This window comes from Melitaea cinxia, chromosome 11, assembly GCF_905220565.1.
Source record: "Melitaea cinxia chromosome 11, ilMelCinx1.1, whole genome shotgun sequence".
NCBI lineage: Eukaryota > Metazoa > Arthropoda > Insecta > Lepidoptera > Nymphalidae > Melitaea > Melitaea cinxia.
This window is the reverse complement of record NC_059404.1, coordinates 4259146-4283472: the sequence shown is the minus strand read 5'-3', so window position 1 is coordinate 4283472 and position 24327 is coordinate 4259146. Positions and strand designations below refer to the sequence as shown.

The following is a 24327-nucleotide window of genomic DNA, read 5'->3' as shown; positions in this document are numbered from 1 at the left end:
CACCCTCACTTAGCGCTCTCAGCCGCTTAAAGCAATTTCCGGCGAGTTCCAATGAGAATCGGATCGTTTAGCGTATTCCCCAAGAGGTTAATGATTTTATTCTGCTTGTTATAGATTGTAAATTACTTGAATACAGAATTTCGACAAATCAATCTAAGTAAAATAATATGAAGCTTATAATCACCTGATTGAAATAAGGGTTCAAATTAGAATAACCTTACATATTTATTAGCACTAACTGCGATTCATCAAAAATAAACAAAAAATTATGTGGATGATATGTCATGGGACACCAGGTAGGAACGAAGTTCCTTCGGATAGTATAGAAGCAACACAAATTGAAAAAAAAAATGTTGAATTTAATATATATTTCCTAGTTCTTGATTTTTTTTAATTAAAAAAAAACATATGGCTTTATTTATTTTTGTCAACAGTATAAAATTACATAATATAAATTATATTACATAATATTAAAACGTATTTAAAGAATAGATAGTTGAATTGTAGTCACAAGAAATACTTTTATTGCATAACTAATTTATTTAATACTAGCTAACCCCCCAAACGTTTAAATATCGTTTTTTTTTGTTTTGTGAAGGTGAAACCGCAAGTTAACATCCCTTAATATTGGACAGTGCTATCATTGTTTACATAATACAACCAAGAAAGTATAAGGTTCATATAACAATTACATAAATTATATAGAAAATCAGGATACAGAAACTTTTATGTTAAGGAAAATGCGATTAAGTAGTAATCCTTTTCTTTCCGTAGTTATTGTAAAGGGGTTTTATTTTATATGATTATAAAATATAGAATGTATATTTCAATATGTTTTTCTAAATGCAAAATATTTTAAAAATACAAAAACAAATTAAGTTATATATTTAGATGTTTAACCACACAGATAGTACTACTATTTGATAAAAAAAGGTTAACAACCCAACGCCATCTGTTATCGAACAGTGTTAACCGCAAAGTGGTTTATATCTGGGCTATCGCTGAAAATTTTCCTATTTTCCCAGGAGCGAGTCCGCCATGAGTCCAGCGCCCCCCGCGCAACTTGACAAAAGCATCGCACAATCCGTCAGTGGCAAGCAGTCGCTCGCTGTCAGTGGAAGAACGTGTACGTACGAAATGGAACGCGATCGTATCGGTGTATGGGGCTCCGGGGACGGCCAGTCCAACAGCCGGCTCTCAGGGCTCGACCGCCTGAAGCACCCTGGACTCAATAAGGTGAGAACTTAAAAGACTTATTATTCGTCTAGACTCTAGGTCATGGTTCACATGCGGAAGTGTGCGTGAATTCTATTACTTGGTCATTGCCCCACTCACTTTTATTTTGCAGTAAAGAAGTATGCCACTGTTACGTAAACAAACGTGAAATGACTTGTTTTGAATTTTGCGGTTTAAAGTTCACCTGATGGAATATCAACAAACTTTAATATAACTGCAATGTGGAATATTTACGAGTTTACGTGTGATAACAATGTAAACATGCGTATTTTGTTACTCTACATGTAACATAGTACATACACATACATACTTGTACGTGTTAGTTTCCTTGCCAGACAGTTTGTCATAATTATAGTCAAGGCATCATAATCAATAACTCGCGTCTGTATGGTATTCATATTCGCACCCTTAAGTACTCTTTGTAATAAGCCCAGATACCCATTTAGATATTGAGAGGGGACGTTTTTAATAATACTCTCATATGTATTTAGGATTCATTAATCACGATTCAGTCATTTCGAAAAGTAAATATTTCCTAATCGAGAAATTAAAAAGCAAGTTCTTAATTGTTGTTTTTTTTTGGTCTGAACGAAAAATATTTCAAAAGCATAAAGATTATCCATAAAAACGGCGATAAAGTTAAATAATTGCTTGACTATGAAAGGTGCAAAAAAATCTTACCTTAGCATTTTGATTATTATATCTAATTTGTCATCATCATCCTTTAAAAAATATAGTCTCAAATTAGTCACAGACATGCAAAAGTCCAATCAGTAACCAAATACAGTGTGTATTTGGTTACTGATTTAGAAATACTTACTAGTCATATGTTGTTAACCAATTAATAAGTGTATAATAGTGTGTGTATATGACCGAATACATTGTTTAGTTTAAAAAAATAAGATTACTTTTTCAGGTTTTGATGATGGTCATAAAATAACTTTTACATTTTAATAACTTAATACCTATATTGTTCACGCGTCATTTCAATATTGTGTTTTTTTTGTTGTATATTTTCATAATTATATTATGTACCGTTTTACCGTAAAAAATGTTAATTTGGTATATGTACCGTGTATACAACATTAAGTAAAAATCGGTTATTTTAATATTACAAACAGACACTCCAATTTTATTCATTTGTAGTAACTTTGGGAACTGAACAATACTTATTTTTTTTAATTCCACGCGAACGAAGTGGCGGGCACAGATAGTTCTCTCACATAAGCCTAATACAATTTGAGATAAGTTTGTTCAAACAAACACGAAAGAAATCATTTTGCTTTATCACTATGCACGCTTATAATCAAAAATAGATACAAATATTATCAAAACTTTTCTTTTGACAAGATTGCCATGAAAGTTAATACCTTCCAACATTCGCTTCAAGATCAAAATCATTATCAAAAAATGCAAGACATTGTTACGTTCTACTAATATGCTATGCACAAGTAATTAAGATAAGGACATTCAATTGATGATAATTTCGTTGTTTCTACTTAAGGCTTTTAAATAAAAATAAAAGTAATTGTAAATCGGCGAATGATCGACAGAAATAAAAAATTATTGATCAAACAATCAGTATTCAGTAACAAATTATGATAGCCACTATGAGATCGGAGTTTATAAATAAAAAGAGAATCCACAATTTATTTGTAAACCGTCGCCGTGTGGTATACTTTTAATAAACTGAGGTAGGGCACAGCAGGAATTTCCTGCTCAAAATATGGAGCAGCCCGACTGGGGTAGTACCTCGACCTTACAGAAGATCACAGCAAAATAATACTGTTTTCAAGCAGTATTGTGTTCCTGTTGGTGAGTAAGGTGACCAGAGCTCCTGGGGGGATTGGGGATTGGGTCCGCAACGCGCTTGCGATGCTTCTGGTGTTGCAGACGTCTATAAGCTACGGTAATCGCTTACCATCAGGTGAGCCGTACGCTTGTTTGTTGACCTAGTGACATAAAAAAAAAAAAAAAAATAAAAAAAAAAAATAATTGTGTTTAAAAAAAACCGACTTCAATTACATCGACGAGTAATACAACGTAGATCGACGAAAAAATAGTCAAGTAACTACGAGTTATCAAAGATACTCAAAAAGTGGTTATCAGATCTCGATAAAATTTATATGTGACTACATGATAAACATCAGCTTTCGATTAAATCAAAAATTATCAAAATCGGTACACCCAGTAAAAAGTTATTGCGGATTTTCGAGAGTTCCCCTTGATTTCTCTGGGATCCCATCATCAGATCCTGGTTTCCTTATCATGCTATATATGGCCAAACTAGGGATATCCTTTTTCCAAAAAAAAAAGAATTATCGAAATCGGTACATCTAGTAAAAAGTTATGCGGTATAATACAACGTAGGTCGACGAAACAAGCGTCAAGTAAAAACGCATTATTAGATATAACTCGAAAAGTAGTTGTTAGATCTCAAATAAATTTAAATGGGACCATGTGACACACACCACCTTTCGATTAAAACAAAATTTGTCGAAATCGGTCCACCCGGTCAAAAGTTCTGATGTAACATACATAAAAAAAAATACAGTCGAATTGAGAACCTCCTCCTTTTTTGGAAGTCGGTTAATGATAGGTCATCGCGCTTATCTGATATCGATTTCATTACATTCATTTTATCTCATGTGTAATAAATAATACAGTATACTTTTTTTATTTACATATTTGATACCATGGTGACTGATAATTTGACCTTGTAGGTCTCCGTACTATGACGCAGAGCAATTACGTCCGGTCCTTTCTCCTCGGTCCTCGGTGGTTTATAACGTAAGCACTTGATAAGTCTGTAGACTAAGAGGCTTTCGCCCAGCAGCGGCATACGTACAAGCAACATCAAATTTTAATTAAAAATGTGTACTACATTTTTTTTTTCTAATGTTTAGGCGAGTTTCACTCATTATAATAAAACACTTTTTCGGATTAGTCCACCCGAGACCATGGTTGCTGTAAAGTATCCGAAACGTCAGGCATGTAAAAAACCTAATATACCGCGATAAAATCTGAAAAAGTTGTTTCAATGCAATGGGTACTATTTACAAATACATTAGGTGATTACATCCATACGACTAAACTCACACCTTTGCTCTAGACACCAAATGTATCACTTTACAACAGCAGACGTATTTATAGATACTTATATTTCAATCCTTTAACTTGTTCTGCTAACAAGGACAGTATTAAAACAATATAAAAATCTGCAAATAACATAACAACAAATACAAGAAACCACATTTTGCTATCTACTTCCGCGATGTTAGCGTTCAATTAATACATTATATTGGTAGTAATAGTAAAGAATTTTAAAATGATGTGCATTTACAATTTTATTATCTTAATATTATTCGACTACCATGGCATACCTAAATTTGTATTGGTCATACAAATGTTTGCTGTGATTTGGGCGTTTGTGCTTGTGTGTATTGTGTATGTTTCCGGACCCCTGACACAGGACTTAATCCTAGTGAGGGCCGTTAAATTCGAGGTGTTTATTTATTTACTAGCTGTGTTCGCGACTCCGTCTGCGTGGAATCTAACAAAAAAGTTATTGATCAGTTCGCAGAGTTATAAAATAAATTTCTAAAATTAAAGTAGCCTAAGTTACTCCTTATTACATCAGCTATCTGCCAGTGAAAGTCCCATCAAAATCGGTCGGTTTTATTTAATTGTATAGATTAAATGCCTAGTTATTGTTGTTTATCTGTTATATAATGTCATACTGTACTGCATCTAGTCAGGTCAGCAGATTAGTTACCAAAAACGTGGACGCTGTACTTTCATTTTTTTTAATAGTAGGTACTTACTTTGTTCACATTCGCAATAATTGTGTTTGCTCGCAAACGAAAAAAGAACCGACTTCAATTACATCGACGAGTAATACAACGTAGATCGAAGAAAAAATGGTCAAGTAACTACGCGTTATCAAAGATTACTCAAAAAGTAGTTATCAGATCTCGATAAAATTTATATGTGACCACATGATAATCATGACATCAGCTTTTGATTAAATTAAAAATTATCAAAATCGGGTAACCCAGTAAAAAGTTATTGCGGATTTTCAAGAGTTTCCCTCAGTTTCTCTGGGATCCCATCATCAGATCCTGGTTTCCTTATCATGGTACCAAACTAGGGATATCTCCTTTTCAACAAAAAAAGAATTATCAAAATCGGTACATCCAGTAGACCAGAAGTTATACGGTATAATACAACGTAGGTCGACGGAAAAAGCGTCAAGTAAAGACGCATTTTAGATATAGCTCGAAAAGTAGTTCTTAGATTTCAAATAAATTTAAATGGGACCAAATGACACACATCACCTTTCGATCAAAAGAAAATTTGTCGAAATCGCTCCACCCAGTCAAAAGTTCTGAAGTAACATACATAAAAAAATACAGTCGACTTGAGAACCTCCTCCTTTTTTGGAACCCGGTTAAAAAACAAGAATTAAATATTATAATGTGGTTTAATTTTTTCACTAACCGACTTCATATAAAAAGATCTGTATTTTTTAACCGTGTGCACGACACATTATTGTATAGATGTTAGTAAACGTAAAATCTTTTTAACCGACTTCAAAAAAGAAGGAGGTTACATATTTTTTACGTATATTCGGGGATAACGTCGTATATGAACCGATTTTGATAATTATTTTTTTGTTGGAAAGGAGATATCCCAAAGGTGATGATATCCCATGGTAAAGAAACAAGGATCTGATGATGGAATCTGATAGAAATCGAGGGGAACCCTCGAAAATCGCAGTGACGACTTAGTGCGTTTGTTAATTTTTTTTCGGTTACTTGTGTTGTATTACTTGTCGATGTAATCGAAGTCGGTTTTTTTCGTTTGCTAGCAAACACAATTATTATTATATCAGTTTTCTTCAACTTCGACTTAAAATCGAGATTGTTAATAATAATTAATATTTATATCTTAACATAGAAAAGAGGAACTGTTGTATATTCTTTGCATGATATTATTATCATACGAAATTGCTTTTACCGCTATTTTGGCACGGCGGATAACGTAGCCATAGCAACCACACATGTTATGGATTTAAGTAAATTACTTCTAGATTTCAGTACATCTATGACTTCCGCGTGTGAAGGTTTTAATCGAATTCAAAAGGAAACACGCGTCTAATATCCGGGTCACGTTAGTACTTAGTGCGGATTTTGAAGTGTTAAAATTAAAACTGTATCTACGATTGCTGTTTAAGCACGCAATTTCTTTTCATAGATAACATAATTATATTTGTAAAGAAATTCCTTGAAAAACTTTCTAATCTCTTTGAAATGTGTTCGTTACAATAAATCCTCTGCTCATTTGAAAAATTATTATTATTCTTGTTTTCGAAATCTTCATTTGTTAGATGAATGCTTCGTTTTAATTAATTTTCTTTTGATTATTTAAGGTTGGTAACACTTATATTTATAATAGGAAGGTAGTTAGGTTAGTAGGTACATACGTGTACTTAGGGTCATTGCGCCTGTTCGCGTCCACCGCCCAATTCGCGTCCATTTTACGGATCTCACTTTGAAAAGTCTCGAAATTAAGTATACTAAGACACCAATAAGTCGAAAAATAATTACCGGCTAATACCTCAATGTATAAGAGGCACGTACGCATAGACAAAAGTTCCGTGCGTCCAAGCAATCCTGGGTAAAAAAAATAGTTAGTGAGGGCTGTTCAACAAGAGAGCGCGAAGGCACGGAATAATGAGAAGAAAATAGTGGGCAGTGGTTCGTTTGAAGGTGAGTCTTTTATTGTTTTATGTTTATTTTGAATACATAGCTGTTTCTAGGCGTTGGTTATGATAAAAGGAATTATAATAATTATGAATTTGCTTATTTTTTTTTATACTTAATAGTTAAAATAAGGTGGACGCGAACTGCTACACCGAATTTATAAAACTTCCACTTTGCGTCCGCAATGGACGCAAACTATACCTAAAGGGATTAATAAGAAAACTAAATCGCGTCCATTTTTTAAATTAATTCTATAAGTTTAATACATAAAAGTAAAAGTTTAATACCTATTCTACTTTGAATGAAATAAGTAATTTCTTTCTTATTTTTTTCTGTTTAAGATGAGTTCTTTGCAGATAAGAAAGAAGAAGGAAAAAAGAACATACACAAAGGAAGATTTAAGGGAAGATTTGCATGACATCCAAGAGAAGAAGAAATCGGTAAGACAAGCACCTATGCAAAAAATATGCTATTACGATATTGGATAAAATCAGTGGGGGCAGACCAAGAGGGTACAAAACTTATCTACACAAATAAATAAAATTGGAGTGTCTGTTTGTAATATTAAAGTAACACCTTTTTACTAAATGTATATTGATTTATACACGGTACATATACCAAAATAAGCAATCTCTTTACTGTATGATGCCCTAATAAGAAGTCAGCTTGAGTATAATGCGGTAGTATGGTCTACACATGAAGTCAAATACAGTCTCATACTGGAACGTGTTAAAAATAAATTCACCAGGTTTCTTTACCATAGGCTTTATGGCGTGTATCCCTTGTATCCCATGATGTATCCAACATTGTTTGTATTGGGCATGGTTGGATACAACAAGTTGGAGACTAGGAGAGAGCTGGCTCTGGCAACTTATATTTTAAAATTATTTCGCGTTATTGTCAATAATCCAGGGGTACTGCAGTGGATAGGTTTGAGCGTACTCCATAGGTATCATCTACAACGAAGACAGCGACCGAGCTTATTTGCAGTACCCCACGGCAGAACCGAGCTAGTGCGCAACGGCCCCCTTGCTCGTTCCGTCAGAACGCTAAACTTGGTGGCTGACACACTAGACCTTTTTTCTTATTCGTGGAGTGAATTCGCAAAAGTTACTTTGTATATAATATGTTATGAGAAATGAATTTAATATTTTTATATTTATTATTGTTTTGTTTTTAGTATTATGTTCAAGTCAGCCAATTCTTTTTTAATTATAGTTTAACATTTTTTTCCTTTCGCTTTTTGTCTCCTTTACTATGTCTAATGAATTGGGTTATGCCTGTAATATTAGATGTAAGAAAATAAAATAAATAAATAAATAAAAACATTTTTTAGAATTTTTGTCTGTCTGTCTGTCTGTTTGCTCCGGCTACTACTATTACTGAAACGACTGGACTGATTTTGACGTTACCATCTATTTATTTTATTTTAGAAATTTATTTATTTTGTAATTCTACGAACAGAACAATTTTTTTTATTATAATTATAATTACACGCGAATGAAGTCGCGAGCACAGCTAGTATCAAATAAAACCAAGTAACGAAGAAGAAAACAGCGGTATTATTAATATTTAATGCGAATGGAGATATGTGTGCACCTCGTATTTTGTTTCCATAATTATTATTAATCAAGGCTGATCTTTGTGGTGCTGTGTGCTTACGGCATCAAAGAATATAAACACCCCCTCTCTTCCCGTGGGTGTCGTAAGAGGCGACTAAGTTCCTGTACTACCTCGGAACTTAAAAAGCCGACCGATGGCGGGATATCCATCCAACTGCTGGCTTTGAAATACACAGGACGAAGACGGGCAGCAGCGTCTTCGGTACGACAATGCCAGGCTTGCGGTCACCAACCCGTCTGCCCAGCGTAGTGACTATGGGCAAAACACAGGAGTGAACTTGTCGAGGCCTATGTCCAGTAGTCGACTGCGAAAGGCTGCTGTGATTGTAATTACAGGCTGATCTTTAGCTTGCTTACATTTCTTTAAAATTCACAGAACAGATAATTGTTGAATTTTAAAAGTGGAATTACTATTTACTGACTACATAGGTACCTAATTTGTTTTTTAATTTTAAGTTCTATCAATGTTTAGAAGAGTAAATAGGTGTATTATTTTCTTTATAGTGATTTATTAATGTTAATATGTTGATTTTTAAATAACAATAATTCTTCAATAAATAAATTATTAAAATCCAATGTCTCTTTACATTATTATAAAAATATCACCTCTTTATTCCTTTTCTAAGCTGGTGGACGCGAAGTGGTCCAGCGGGTGGACGCAAATTGGATTTTATGGACGCAAACTGGGTAAATCGCCTAATTTTGACGTTTGTATTTAAATAAAATAATAACAAGATGTTTCGAACAAAACTGAAAATTAATCTTTAAATAGACTATATAATGAACACAGTAAATAAATTTTTCATAGAAATTAGTGCGGGAACATTTTTATTTTCTTCTTCAAACTTGCCAACTGCACTAAGTGGACGCGAACAGGCGCAATGACCCTATATAGTGATTGTACTGGATCATATTTCAATTCAGACATGGAATGCTTATTATAAAGCTAACAATATCAATCGACTGATCCACCTTGTACTGGCACTGAATGTAGGTCTCTCATATTATGTTCTACTTTTATAGCACATGTGTAGGGTATCTATGCAAGTCTGAAATAAGGCTACTTCTATTGTTTTAGACTATTTCATAAAAAGGAGACATTTTATAATAGATGATTAGCAAAAAACAAGACTAAATATCATACTTTTTTTCGTGATTATAGATACTATTTAAAAAGATAAATGAAACAGCGGCCATGTATTACCGTCGTTTTACCCGAAAGTAATTCATAACTTTCCTTTTATATGTTTATCTACTAATAATAGTAATAAGTTTGTAATAATTTTACACAATGAAATAGATACGAGATTGTTTCTCGATAAGATTTACCTTCGTCAAAGAAAGAGCACAATAACTAACAAACTTTGTAAATATTCCATAAACTTATACGACACTTACCACACGTATTTACATCGCAATAACAGCATATTTTTCAACGCAAATATTTTAATATCTTAATCAAATAAAAAAAAAAAAAATCCGACACACATACCTAAAATTAAATAAATTTCAATTATTTTAGTATATTTTGCCTTTAACTCTTAATAATTTATACATGTCTTAGTTATGACACTAGTCAGCAGATACTATTACAAAATGATTGAACTAGAAATTAGATAACTATTTTACCAAAATTCCGTCATGAAGGCGTCATCACAAGCACAATTGCACCCAAATGCTGCATTAATTATTTATTCATTTACTAGCATATATTTTACACATATATTTAAAGTAATAATTTATTGATTAATGAATCCGAATTGAACATTTTTACTATCTCAAACGATAGTAATCTCTTGTTGAAAACGAGAAATACTCTGTCACCGAGATTTCGTTTGAGATTAATCAATTTTCGTCCTGTTTTAGTACATTTCAATTAATATTCCGTTTGTTTAATTGTTTATTTCGTTATGCGTCTAATTATTTTAAAGTAAAAACTATGTTTTGTATCAAACCGTCAGTAGATAAAATAAAACCTAAATGTTTCATAAGAACTGTTAAAAATTTTGTGCAAGGTTTTATCTTGTCGCTGTTTAAATAAAATAATGCAATTCCATGTTTTAAATGTGAATAACTTCAAACGAAATAACTACAAAGAACATTTAACCATAAGATATAAGGAAATATAGAGAAGGATAACTACAAGCAATAAAATTATGTTTCGTACCGTAGGTTGTAATAGGTATATGGTCAAACAATATGCTTATTTATAAGAATCAAATTAACAGGTATACATACCTAAAAGTAAAATGTAAAAAGGTATATTTGTATTTGATGACTAACGCCTGGTATTTAGTAAACGATTCGTTTTGATTCGTTCAAAGTTCGAAATTTAACAGTTCCTAGTAGGTATAACGTCACGTTTTCTGAATATAGGCCACGGGTTTTAAAGAGTACTTTTTCAACCTAGCGTGGTAATGTTTTTAAAGCAACACTATATAAATTAGTACTTTTAGGTAAAATAAATTAAATGGTTTTTATGAACATTAGCATATCAAATGTTTACGTCACATACCAAGCGTCTGCGTAATAGTATGCGTAAGAACGATGACAATATAATTCAGGAAAACTGTTTTAATACATTTTCCTTTCAACAATTTACGTGTAAAAAAATATTAGCCGTGAATTTTGAAATTAAATACTAATAATATTATTAGAATATTGATCTTTGTTTCCACTAAAATGCCGTCGTTAAAATAGTTAAATATTTTATGCGTGTAAAAGTGAATTTTTATGTCACGTACTGACGCCGGGCTTGAATTTCGTATTGTGTTCTATTGCAATAGTAAAACGCTGCAAAGTTCATAGTTTCATATTATGATATAAAATGTATCAAATGTTATGACGCTCGATTACAAACAACATTAAGATCACATCCAGTTTGAAAGTAATAATTTTTTAGCGAATGAGCTATTAAACGGTAATGATAAGATCTTCGTAATCTCCACCGACTCTTTATTAAAGAATAATAATAATAATATAAAAAATAATTTTCACATAGCAAAATATACAATATAATTCCAAAACAACGTGCACGTAGTAAAATATAAATAAAAATAGGTAAAAAAACTTTTTTAGTTAAACGGTTTTATGTTAAACATACATTGCAATGTTTAAGATAAATGTACTAAAAACCAAAAAATAATAAAATAGATACAGTCGTGGGAATTATAAACATATGCATAGACTAGACTAAAATAAAACCGTGGGGCACGTCAATTGTCTACAATCGTTGATTAAAATGTTTGTTTTGTAATGTTACACTATAATTAGGCAGTTGTTCAACCGACAACGATGGACGTGTGATAAGTAGGGCTTGAATGTGGAAACAAGCTAGCAAGCTCGATTATAAGCGAGTTTTAGGGTTTCATAGTGGTGAGCGAGTAGTACTTTTATCATATGTTTTGTCGATTAAAGACAAACTACGAGCAGTGAAACGATTCCTCGCCAGCCAGCAGTGTGAATGTCCAACGATAAACTAGTTGAAACATCTCTTTTATTTACATGGAGTGTATAACTATTGGAATTTCCATGAGCAAAAAAATAGTAAGTAATTTCCTCACCGTCTGCGGGCCAACTGCCTATTTTAACGACGAATTAAACGATTCTTCTATCGCACATTAAGTCGATAATTTGTAGACAATTGACGTGCCCCACGGTTTTATTTTAGTCTAGTCTATGCATATGTTTATAATTCCCACGACTGTATCTATTTTATTATTTTTTGGTTTTTAGTACATTTATCTTAAACATTGCAATGTATGTTTAACATAAAACCGTTTAACTTAAAAAGTTTTTTTACCTATTTTTATTTTCTAGTTTTTATTTCGCATTCTGTTTAATTCATTTAGTGCTTCATTGTTGCAAGGCCCATCTTAAATATTGAGGTTGTATAGTGCACTGTATTCTTCTTGTCAAGCCCTTTTATTTGATACCCATATTGGTGGGATTGATAAAAAATTGTTATCAGACATTTGGTAGCGGCGGCCAGCTTAGATTTCAATTTTGCATAGTAAATTGTATTCTACTTGTTGAGACCTTTCATTTGATACCCATGTTGATGGGATTGATAAAACCTAAGTTATCCGCCATTTTGTAGAGGCCGCCATCTTGGATTTTAATTTTATATAGTACATTGATTATACTGGTTGAGCACTTTCATTTGATACCCATATTGATGGGATCGATAAAACCTACGTTATCCGCCATTTTGTAGCGGCCACCATCTTGTATTTCAATTTTTTATAGTATATTGTATTCTGCTTGTTGAGCCCTTTCATTTGATACCCATATTGATGGGATTGATAAAACCTACGTTATCCGCCATTTTGTAGCGGCCGCCATCTTGGATTTCAATTTTTTATAGTATATTGTATTCTGCTTGTTGAGCCCTTTCATTTGATACCCATATTGATGGGATTAATAAAACATAAATTATCCGCCATTTTGTAGCGGCGGCCATCTTGAATTTATAATGATAATGAATAAACATAATTGTATTGTCACCAAAATCCAAAGTGTATACAAAATTTCAGATTAATCGGTTGACAGGAAGAGGGTGACATTTGAATTACTAAATTTGACCCAAGAATAATAAAAAATAAAACAAACGGGGTGAGCTAAATAAAACCGTTTAACAATTAATAAATTGTAAAACATAAATTATAAAGAACAATTCAAAATACAAATTCTTGACATTTACCAAAAAATATTTATATAAACAAAATAAAAACAAGAAATGAAGTTTCGTTATTATTTCCATATAAAAAGTCTATAGGTACATGTGGATACGCCACAATTCATTCCATCATTAGGCGTACAAATCATATTGCACTAAACGTGTCGAGTTGCAAAACTATAAGAAAAGTAGAGTAGAACGAAAGTTCGTGAAATATTATTACATACCTATATGAATTTGTAATTGGTTACTTACTTAATCGTTTGCGTCACCTCGCTACGTCACAGAATTACAGCGAGTTTACAAGTATCGTGCTCTCGAAACACCTGTTGATCGCAAAAAGTTCGCTCTTGACATATAACACGTTATTACGGTCAGTGTCACGTCAATTAGTTGTTACGGTTAATAAGTCGGAACGATATCTTCTAGAGATAAGTCCACCGTAACGGAATTAGGGTTAAAAATTAATCGAACTTATGTATATTTGTCGTAGAGTTGAATAATTGTATTTAGATTAGCTAATTATCTGACAAAACAGCTTAGTCTCTCAATTTTGTGCTCACAGAAGTGTACACAGAAGTGCACACAGAAGGAAGTAACATAAAGAAGTGCTGAACATGATTTTCTTAAAAATATTTTCTAAGGACGTTACATGAGAGATGAAAATATACAAGATTTATTGGCGTACCCAGAATTTTGTAAGGGTGGGACAAAAACAAATAAATGCAAAAATTGATAAGCTGTCGTAATTTTTTTTTATTTAATCATCTTTTCATTTACTTTCACTATCTACACTATTTATCATTAAAATCTAAAATGTATATAAATAAAATTATCGGTTTAGTCAGCGTCGGGCAAATGTCCCATCTTGCCCAAGAGTACGCCTATGAGAGAATTTGAGTATATTTTCAATATAATTTTTAGTTTTGAATTTAATACTAATGTATTTGAACAATATTATTACTAGTATATTGAAAAATAAATTATATGTTTGAAAGCAGAATTTACGAATTATAGGCATCCCGTACAATTTCAATTGAGTTTAAATTTTTTAGTGTTTGTTCCCTTTTCTTATTAAGGTAAGTAGTCGTAAAGCTTTTATGTTTTATCTTTTATACCATCCATAATATTATCATATAATATTTTATAATTCAGTCTTATAGTATAAGTGTAGAATTATTTGCCACGCATTTAATTATTGTAATTACAAACACAAAAATTAAAAACAAACCTTGATAAGTTAAAGGTACGATTTGTTTAGCCCCTTCAATTTTCCAATTTTCATGACATTCAAACGAATAACATAATACAAATGAGCAGCACATTTACTACAACCTTTCATTTGACACAAAGCCTCCAAAAGCTCCGACCTTAATCTCAGCAGTATGTTATGTTAACTCTAAACTCGCTCAACCCCGTACTTACGTCGCTCGGGGCGTTTTGAACGGCAAACTTTTGAAGATTAACTCTGAAAAATAAAATGGAGCGAGATTGGTGGCAGCTGACTCCTCGACGAGAAGTTCACTTCGTTCCGGATAACTTGGCGGCGTATGACTCACGGGTTAGATGGGTTTTTATCTTTGTGTCTTAGGTTAGTCGTATATTTAAGAACAACGTTGCGTTTTGCTGACCGTCTTGTTGTATTTATAAGAAACATATCGTTTTTTTAATATTGTAATTGTGTTTGCTCGCAAACTAAAAAAAAAACAGACTTCAATTTTTTTTTATTTATTTTGACTAGCCCGTTGGCGCAGTTTGTAGTGACCCTGCTTTCTGCTCCGAGGGTTGTGGGTTCGATTCCCACCCCGAGTCTGGGTGTAATATAAATATTTATTTATATATTTATATATGTATTATTTATAAGTATGTTTATCGAAAAAAAAAAAATATGTAGCTGTATACCAGTCGGCTGTAACCTATAACACAAGCATTAAGTTGCTTACTTTAGGAACAGATGACCGTGTGTGTATTGTGTAAATATTTATTTATTATTTATTTATTTATTCAATTAGATCGACGAGAATACAACGTAAGTAAACGAAAAAAAAAATAATAACAAACGCACTAGTCGTCACTACGATTTTCGAGGGTTTCCCTCGATTTCTCTGGAATTCTATCATCAGATCCTGGTTTACTTATCATGGTACCACGCTTGGGGTATCTCCTTTCCAACAAAAAGAATTATCAAAATCGGTTATACCCGAACATACATAATATACGTATATTCGGGGATAGATATATAGGAAGATAGATACCTGGTATTTGCCAAAGTAACCATGAGCTAAACTTCATATTTGGCCAATGCTTCAGTTGGTATTGGGAGTATGCACTCAAATTTTCAGCTTTTACGAAATGTCGAAAGTCTGGCCCCACGGGGCTCTCGGTCTATTACTTTATTTGCATTCTATTTTCTACTTTGGTTCAATCGTAAGACCGAGGTTTCCGCTAGCCTTGATAATGACCCCAAAAATATAAATACTTAAGTTATATGCATGTATATGTTCAATGAAAATTTTCTTAATGAATTTCTATATATCGTTAAATTTGTATTGAAATTCAAATACGATAATTTGAATTTCATAAGTCGTTTTCCATTAATTTAGTTACTTAAATGACAGCAATATATGTAGTGAGACTTTTTATTAATTATGTATGTAATTGTTGTGCAATACGTATTAAAACATTTCACTAAGCAAAAGACTACGTTATAAATTTGCACATAAGCACAATTGTATGTTAGTATGGCAACGGAACCGTTCTCTACGTCATCACCACGCCTTCTTTCATATAAATATTAATGAGTACAAGGTTTCGAAGTCTAGGGTTTTTTTATGTTTTGTACATTTTTTTAGCATTGATAAAATTGTCATATGATTACACATAGGAAGTTAATAAAGTTCCCATAGTTAATATAACGTTTTTAATGTTAAATAAAAATTATCAATTGGTCCGATTCAATAGTTAATGATGGTAGATAGTAATAATTCATATAGGTGTTTTAAAATGTTAGGTAATACTTACTATTATAGTTTTTTATAATAAATATAATAGTATATGAACTACCCTGCTACTACTAATACTATAAATATATGATTATTTTATCTAACACTGCTTTCATTACTATTTAAATAAATGCGTTGTTTCCATGTTGACTTGGCTATATTTAGCATATTTCCTTTTGCGCGCCAATTCCAAGTTTGTATACTTACATGTACGCGTATATCACGCGGAAAATATAACAGGAAACCGAGGACCATTACTCATAGTGACACGGGTTTCTTTAGTCTGATGAAATTTTGACGATCACCTTGTAAGAATAAACGCTTAATAGTTATCTCACTTAGTATTTTTTTTAACATTTTCAGTTTTTCCTTTTCTTAAAGAAATAAAATATATTAGATATTTACAATATTATTACATATTTACAATGCACAGCGTAAGATCTTTTTCAGATAATTGCGGTACAAATCGCTAAGTTTCCTTTAATCTTAATTATATCGATAAGTAGTTTAGTTTGACTGAATATTTTTTATTTTATTTTAATTTACAGAGCTAAGTATATGACTTGATATGTGCGATGATGACTTGACGATATGTACAACATTAGTAATTGATATTTTCTTTGTAAATCAATGGGTATGAGTGAAGTGATAAAAGATACCGATAGACAATGGTAGGTCATAGCGAGTTTAATCGATAGTTGAAGCTCGGATTACTCGCTGTGTACGGTCACCTTCATTACGTCATTTCAAAGAAATTTATAGAACAAATCATGACAGTCATTCTGAAAATAAATACATCTTACTATTTGACAATATGAAAATAATTATTAGTTTTCCGTGACTGAGTAAATAAAGACAATAATTAGTTTAAGAAACTAGTAAAAAAAAACATTCAAATTAGAACAAGTATTCACTAGCAATGGATTTCTTTTAAAAAAAACACATTGTAATGTACCGAAATCAACTTCATTTCTAGTTGAGAAGTAAATAAATGTGCTTATTTTCGTTTACATTGTCGTCAGGTGCAGAATCAAACGAAAACTAATAGTATTCATTTATGAAACTATAATATGAAATGATTCCTTGCGAATGACAAAAGATTATATTATGTATGTCTGTGGTAAACATGACAACTTATTACTATACAGTATTATATAGGTACTAGCTGACCCCGCAAACGTTGTTTGCCATGTATGTTATTAACCCCCTTAATCCCCCTCCCCTTATAACTTAGGGGTATGAAAATTAGATGTTGGCCGATTCTCAAACCTACCCGATATGCATACAATATTTCATAAAAATCGGTCCAGCCGTTTCGGAGGATATATATATATATATATAATTAATATATTATATTAATTATATTTATATTTATATAGTATTAATTCAATATATATATATAGGTAAATTACAATAATTTGATTCGACTTGTAAATTGGTTTCGACCTAATAATTTCTTACAAAAAGTCTGGTACTGGAGTCAGTTCTCAACAATGACGTCATTTCAGGTATTATTTAAAGATGTAATTATATTCCATTCAAGGTAATTGCAACTCAATATAAATTTGTTTGTTCCAATGTTAAATGGTTTGTTTGTTATAATTTTGTTGTTGTATTTCCATGAAATATGATGTGCTCCCAAGTGCCTGCAGTAGCCAGCCAATCTTGTTAACAAAAGTTCGACCACAGTACAAGAAATGACAATCTAATAGTAGGGTTTGCACGATTTGTTTTTATTTTTTAAATTAAACAATATCTGCTTTTAAAATGTAGTATAACAAATAATTACGTAACCACTGCATAAATGCACTGGTCATGAGTGTAATGAAATCCTCAATGTACAGGTATGATTTCAATATCATCTAAAGTGACGCATGAAACATATAATTTAATCGATGACATGACTAAAATGTCGGCCAAATATTCGTTAAATAGTTTCGTTGACAGAATTGAAATGTTCCGTTCTTATGTGACTCGATTTTATTCTCTTATTTATAGGGTATGGCGTTCACAATCGAGGAGCGTCAAGCAATGGGTATCCACGGCTTGCTGCCCCCGAGGGTGAAGACCCAGGAGGAACAAGTGGAGCTGTGCAAGCTTTCCATTGCACGCTACGAAGACCCTCTCAACAAGTACATTTATCTGATGGGACTACTGGTGAGTATTGTGTTTTTGATTTTATTTAAAAACACGTATTTTCTTGGATTTTTCCATCATTGTCGCTTTCGTATTTTTTTTTTTCCTAAAAATATATTTAGTTATTCAAAAATAAATCTACCTCCCTATAACGAGAACAACAAGAATCTCAAACAAAGTACGCCGAAGTTAGAAGCGGTTCTTTAATTACCAGATAAAACTGCATGTGTGTGATTACTGCTGGATTACTTATAATTATAAATCTATTGATATTTACTTTTTCACAAAAGATAATATAGCCTATATATTGGTATACAAATATGATTAGATAACTTGTATAATTGGTTCTGCTATCAGTAAACTATTAAATATCAATTGGTACTTTTAACGTAAATGTAGGGCGAATTTTTTTCATGAACAAATAAAATGCGAGCCGATAGTGATTATGAATGTTAACTATTAATTAGGTTAAGAAATAAATTACTTCTGACGAAGGAGTTTTAAAATTATTTGGAGAAAAGTATTAAGTTTAAATTAGTAAAGTTTTAATAAAATGTTTGTATTTTAAAAGGGAAAATGTCTTAACTTCCATTCTTAGTGAGTACTCGTAATTCAATTTGACGTTATCTCAGGCGTAAACAGCCTTGAAGGATGTTCCTTTTCATTTTATACAGCGACCCACTGTACATCTGTATTTGTGTTAATTGTATAAAAGCGAAAGTTTTTGGAGATGAATGGATTGCGATGATTGATGGATGAAAATTTGTTACCCTTTTAAACTTATGCTATAATTGGTAGGATCAGATTAACAAAATAGCCTTCGTTTATTTGTATCCGAAAATTAACCAATTCATTCCCGAAATTACCATGAAACCGTGGGCGTTTGATGTTTTTTGTGTTTCCGATTCCCTGATATCATGTGATATATTCTACGTAAAACAACTAACAAGTAAAGTCTTCGTTTCTGGTGCTCAATCTTAAACATCTGGATATGACAGGGTAACACATACATAACTTACCAACACTCTGTAGATTATCTTTTTGGATTAAGTCCTAACTCTTCTCCTAAACAGAGTGGAATATTTTGTGTTATAATAAGTATACACACATTTATGTAATTATAGTGTAAATTTTACATACAAAGAGTAAAGGCAGTAACTTTTACACTCTCCAATAAAATTTTATGAATCTGTCGTAAACTTCTAAAGGTGAATATAACTTGATTTGTACATACACGTGTTGCTGGTATACAAACAAAGTACCAAAATGATGAGAGCAATAAATAATGAAAGTGCCTGTTTTATATAACAACAGAGATCGTTACCATAATAAGAAAATAATCAAAAGTTTTTAGTGGCCATTTACTTCTTTTTTTTTACAAGTAATCAACTTCGGCTGAAAAATCCAGATTACGATGGTCCAGTGTCAGAGTTAGTTAGGTTAGGTTGGGTCGTCTAAATAACCTCATCATTATCATCATCACCACTTCAGCCTATCGCAGTCCACTGCTGGACATAGGCCGCCAAGTTCGCGCCAAAAATGGCGTGAACTCATGTGTGTTGCCCATAGTCACCACGCTGGGCAGGCGGGTTGGTGACCGCAGGGCTGGCTTTGTCGCACCGAAGACGCTGCTGCCCGTTTTCGACCTGTGTATTTTAAAGCCAGCCGTTGGTTGGTTATCCCGTCACTGATCGGATAAATAGCCTAAAGAATTAAAAAAAAAAAAAATTAAAAATAAAAGAAAAACTGTAAGTCCAGAATTTTTTAGACAACCCATTTTTTATACATTATCTAACATACTAAATTTATTATAAAGTATGTTTCATTCTATTATCAGTACGATGAAGATCGACTTAAGATCGAATCTTAGACCATTAAATTGGCAATCGAATTCTGTCATCGTATGTGCCCTAGACTATACTGCTTATATTTGCCTAATTTAATATAGTTTAGAAATGGTATGGTGGACGTGGTTTAATTAAATGCCTCTCACTTGTACCTACTTCATTAGACGTCTCTAGGCTTTTTCACCTTTTTTAACCGACTTCCAAAAACGGAGAAGGTTCCCAATTCGAATGTATTTTTTTATTTTGTCTTTGACCTTAAACTTTCTTCCAAAGGACCGCAACGAGCACCTATTTTATCGCTTCGTGGGCGAGAATGTTGCGGAAATGATGCCCATAGTGTACACGCCCACTGTTGGGCTCGCGTGCCAGAAGTTCGGGCTCGTGTACCGGCGACCACGTGGACTCTTTATTACTATCAATGACAAGGGATATGTTTACGATATTTTGAAGAACTGGTATGTTATTGTAAATATTTTTAGATTAAATTGAAGTACTTTAGGTTCATAGAGGTTCATACCTAAAACCTTGATTAAATATTAATTAACAAATTAAACAGTATACGTAAAGATGAATACTAGACTTAATTACACAAAAGGAAGATATTTACGGTAAGAGATAAACAAAATATTTATTTTATTAAGCAATAAACTATGTACTTTTAAAGCGTTAATGCAGAATTATGGCCTAAATTATTGTTATCAATTTTGCACAAGAAGAATTTGACATGAGACAGACCTTGAAACGGTTCTACTCCGTGGTGAACAAATTGGGAAATTTGTGACTGGACCACACGCTCTCCCCACCGTTAACAGAACATATAACCTTTTTTACCATCTAAACTTCACAATCCAAAAGGTCCTCACGACGCTCGAGTGAATCCCTATTTAGCTTTTCGATCCACCACTGCCATATACGAGTAGATACATATTACGGGATTTCTTTTTATATTTTCCTTGACGTAGGGTCATTGCGCCTGTTCGCGTCCACTTAGTGCAGTTGGCAAGTTTGAAGAAGAAAATAAAAATGTTCCCGCACTAATTTCTATGAAAAATTTATTTACTGTGTTCATTATATAGTCTATTTAAAGATTAATTTTCAGTTTTGTTCGAAACATCTTGTTATTATTTTATTTAAATACAAACGTCAAAATTAGGCGATTTACCCAGTTTGCGTCCATAAAATCCAATTTGCGTCCACCCGCTGGACCACTTCGCGTCCACCAGCTTAGAAAAGGAATAAAGAGGTGATATTTTTATAATAATGTAAAGAGACATTGGATTTTAATAATTTATTTATTGAAGAATTATTGTTATTTAAAAATCAACATATTAACATTAATAAATCACTATAAAGAAAATAATACACCTATTTACTCTTCTAAACATTGATAGAACTTAAAATTAAAAAACAAATTAGGTACCTATGTAGTCAGTAAATAGTAATTCCACTTTTAAAATTCAACAATTATCTGTTCTGTGAATTTTAAAGAAATGTAAGCAAGCTAAAGATCAGCCTGTAATTACAATCACAGCAGCCTTTCGCAGTCGACTACTGGACATAGGCCTCGACAAGTTCACTCCTGTGTTTTGCCCATAGTCACTACGCTGGGCAGACGGGTTGGTGACCGCAAGCCTGGCATTGTCGTACCGAAGACGCTGCTGCCCGTCTTCGTCCTGTGTATTTCAAAGCCAGCAGTTGGATGGATATCCCGCCATCGGTCGGCTTTTTAAGTTCCGAGGTAGTACAGGAACTTAGTCGCCTCTTACGACACCCACGGGAAGAGAGGGGGTGTTTATATTCTTTGATGCCGTAAGCACACAGCACCACAAAGATCAGCCTTGATTAATAATAATTATGGAAACAAAATACGAGGTGCACACATATCTCCATTCGCATTAAATATTAATAATACCGCTGTTTTCTTCTTCGTTACTTGGTTTTATTTGATACTAGCTGTGCTCGCGACTTCATTCGCGTGTAATTATAATTATAATAAAAAAAATTGTTCTGTTCGTAGAATTACAAAATAAATAAATTTCTAAAATAAAATAAATAGATGGTAACGTCAAAATCAGTCCAGTCGTTTCAGTAATAGTAGTAGCCGGAGCAAACAGACAGACAGACAGACAAAAATTCTAAAAAATGTTTTTATTTATTTATTTATTTTATTTTCTTACATCTAATATTACAGGCATAACCCAATTCATTAGACATAGTAAAGGAGACAAAAAGCGAAAGGAAAAAAATGTTAAACTATAATTAAAAAAGAATTGGCTGACTTGAACATAATACTAAAAACAAAACAATAATAAATATAAAAATATTAAATTCATTTCTCATAACATATTATATACAAAGTAACTTTTGCGAATTCACTCCACGAATAAGAAAAAAGGTCTAGTGTGTCAGCCACCAAGTTTAGCGTTCTGACGGAACGAGCAAGGGGGCCGTTGCGCACTAGCTCGGTTCTGCCGTGGGGTACTGCAAATAAGCTCGGTCGCTGTCTTCGTTGTAGATGATACCTATGGAGTACGCTCAAACCTATCCACTGCAGTACCCCTGGATTATTGACAATAACGCGAAATAATTTTAAAATATAAGTTGCCAGAGCCAGCTCTCTCCTAGTCTCCAACTTGTTGTATCCAACCATGCCCAATACAAACAATGTTGGATACATCATGGGATACAAGGGATACACGCCATAAAGCCTATGGTAAAGAAACCTGGTGAATTTATTTTTAACACGTTCCAGTATGAGACTGTATTTGACTTCATGTGTAGACCATACTACCGCATTATACTCAAGCTGACTTCTTATTAGGGCATCATACAGTAAAGAGATTGCTTATTTTGGTATATGTACCGTGTATAAATCAATATACATTTAGTAAAAAGGTGTTACTTTAATATTACAAACAGACACTCCAATTTTATTTATTTGTGTAGATAAGTTTTGTACCCTCTTGGTCTGCCCCCACTGATTTTATCCAATATCGTAATAGCATATTTTTTGCATAGGTGCTTGTCTTACCGATTTCTTCTTCTCTTGGATGTCATGCAAATCTTCCCTTAAATCTTCCTTTGTGTATGTTCTTTTTTCCTTCTTCTTTCTTATCTGCAAAGAACTCATCTTAAACAGAAAAAAATAAGAAAGAAATTACTTATTTCATTCAAAGTAGAATAGGTATTAAACTTTTACTTTTATGTATTAAACTTATAGAATTAATTTAAAAAATGGACGCGATTTAGTTTTCTTATTAATCCCTTTAGGTATAGTTTGCGTCCATTGCGGACGCAAAGTGGAAGTTTTATAAATTCGGTGTAGCAGTTCGCGTCCACCTTATTTTAACTATTAAGTATAAAAAAAAATAAGCAAATTCATAATTATTATAATTCCTTTTATCATAACCAACGCCTAGAAACAGCTATGTATTCAAAATAAACATAAAACAATAAAAGACTCACCTTCAAACGAACCACTGCCCACTATTTTCTTCTCATTATTCCGTGCCTTCGCGCTCTCTTGTTGAACAGCCCTCACTAACTATTTTTTTTACCCAGGATTGCTTGGACGCACGGAACTTTTGTCTATGCGTACGTGCCTCTTATACATTGAGGTATTAGCCGGTAATTATTTTTCGACTTATTGGTGTCTTAGTATACTTAATTTCGAGACTTTTCAAAGTGAGATCCGTAAAATGGACGCGAATTGGGCGGTGGACGCGAACAGGCGCAATGACCCTATAACCTTTATAGCTTTAATGTATGTTATTAAATTATATGTAAATGAAACATAATTTTTTTGTAACATTTAATCAAAAGGCGTGCAATATAAAACAACAATCTAATCACACAACAAACAAATCGTGTCACGGTGTTTGTGGCCGCACTCCTCCGTAACTACTCGAGCGATTTTTATGAATTTTTAACCGATTTCAAAGAATTCTCAATTCAACTGTGTTTTTATATGTATTAAAACTCATAATTAACTTTTTCCTGCGTGGACCGATTTCGATGATTTTTTTAAATAGAAACGCTCCG

General features: G+C 32.6%; 1 protein-coding gene across 1 annotated transcript in view; it reads left to right on the top strand.

Moving 5' to 3' along the window:
• Window positions 1-1021: 1021 nt before the first annotated feature.
• The window catches only part of LOC123658084 (NADP-dependent malic enzyme-like), a 38970-nt gene continuing 15664 nt past the window's right edge, over window positions 1022-24327 (top strand). Inside the window, exons 1-3 of the mRNA XM_045593557.1 lie at window positions 1022-1236; window positions 18302-18460; window positions 20560-20741. Coding sequence (XP_045449513.1) covers window positions 1039-1236; window positions 18302-18460; window positions 20560-20741 — 539 coding nt within the window. The 5' untranslated portion in view covers window positions 1022-1038. The remainder of the gene's footprint in view (window positions 1237-18301; window positions 18461-20559; window positions 20742-24327) is intronic.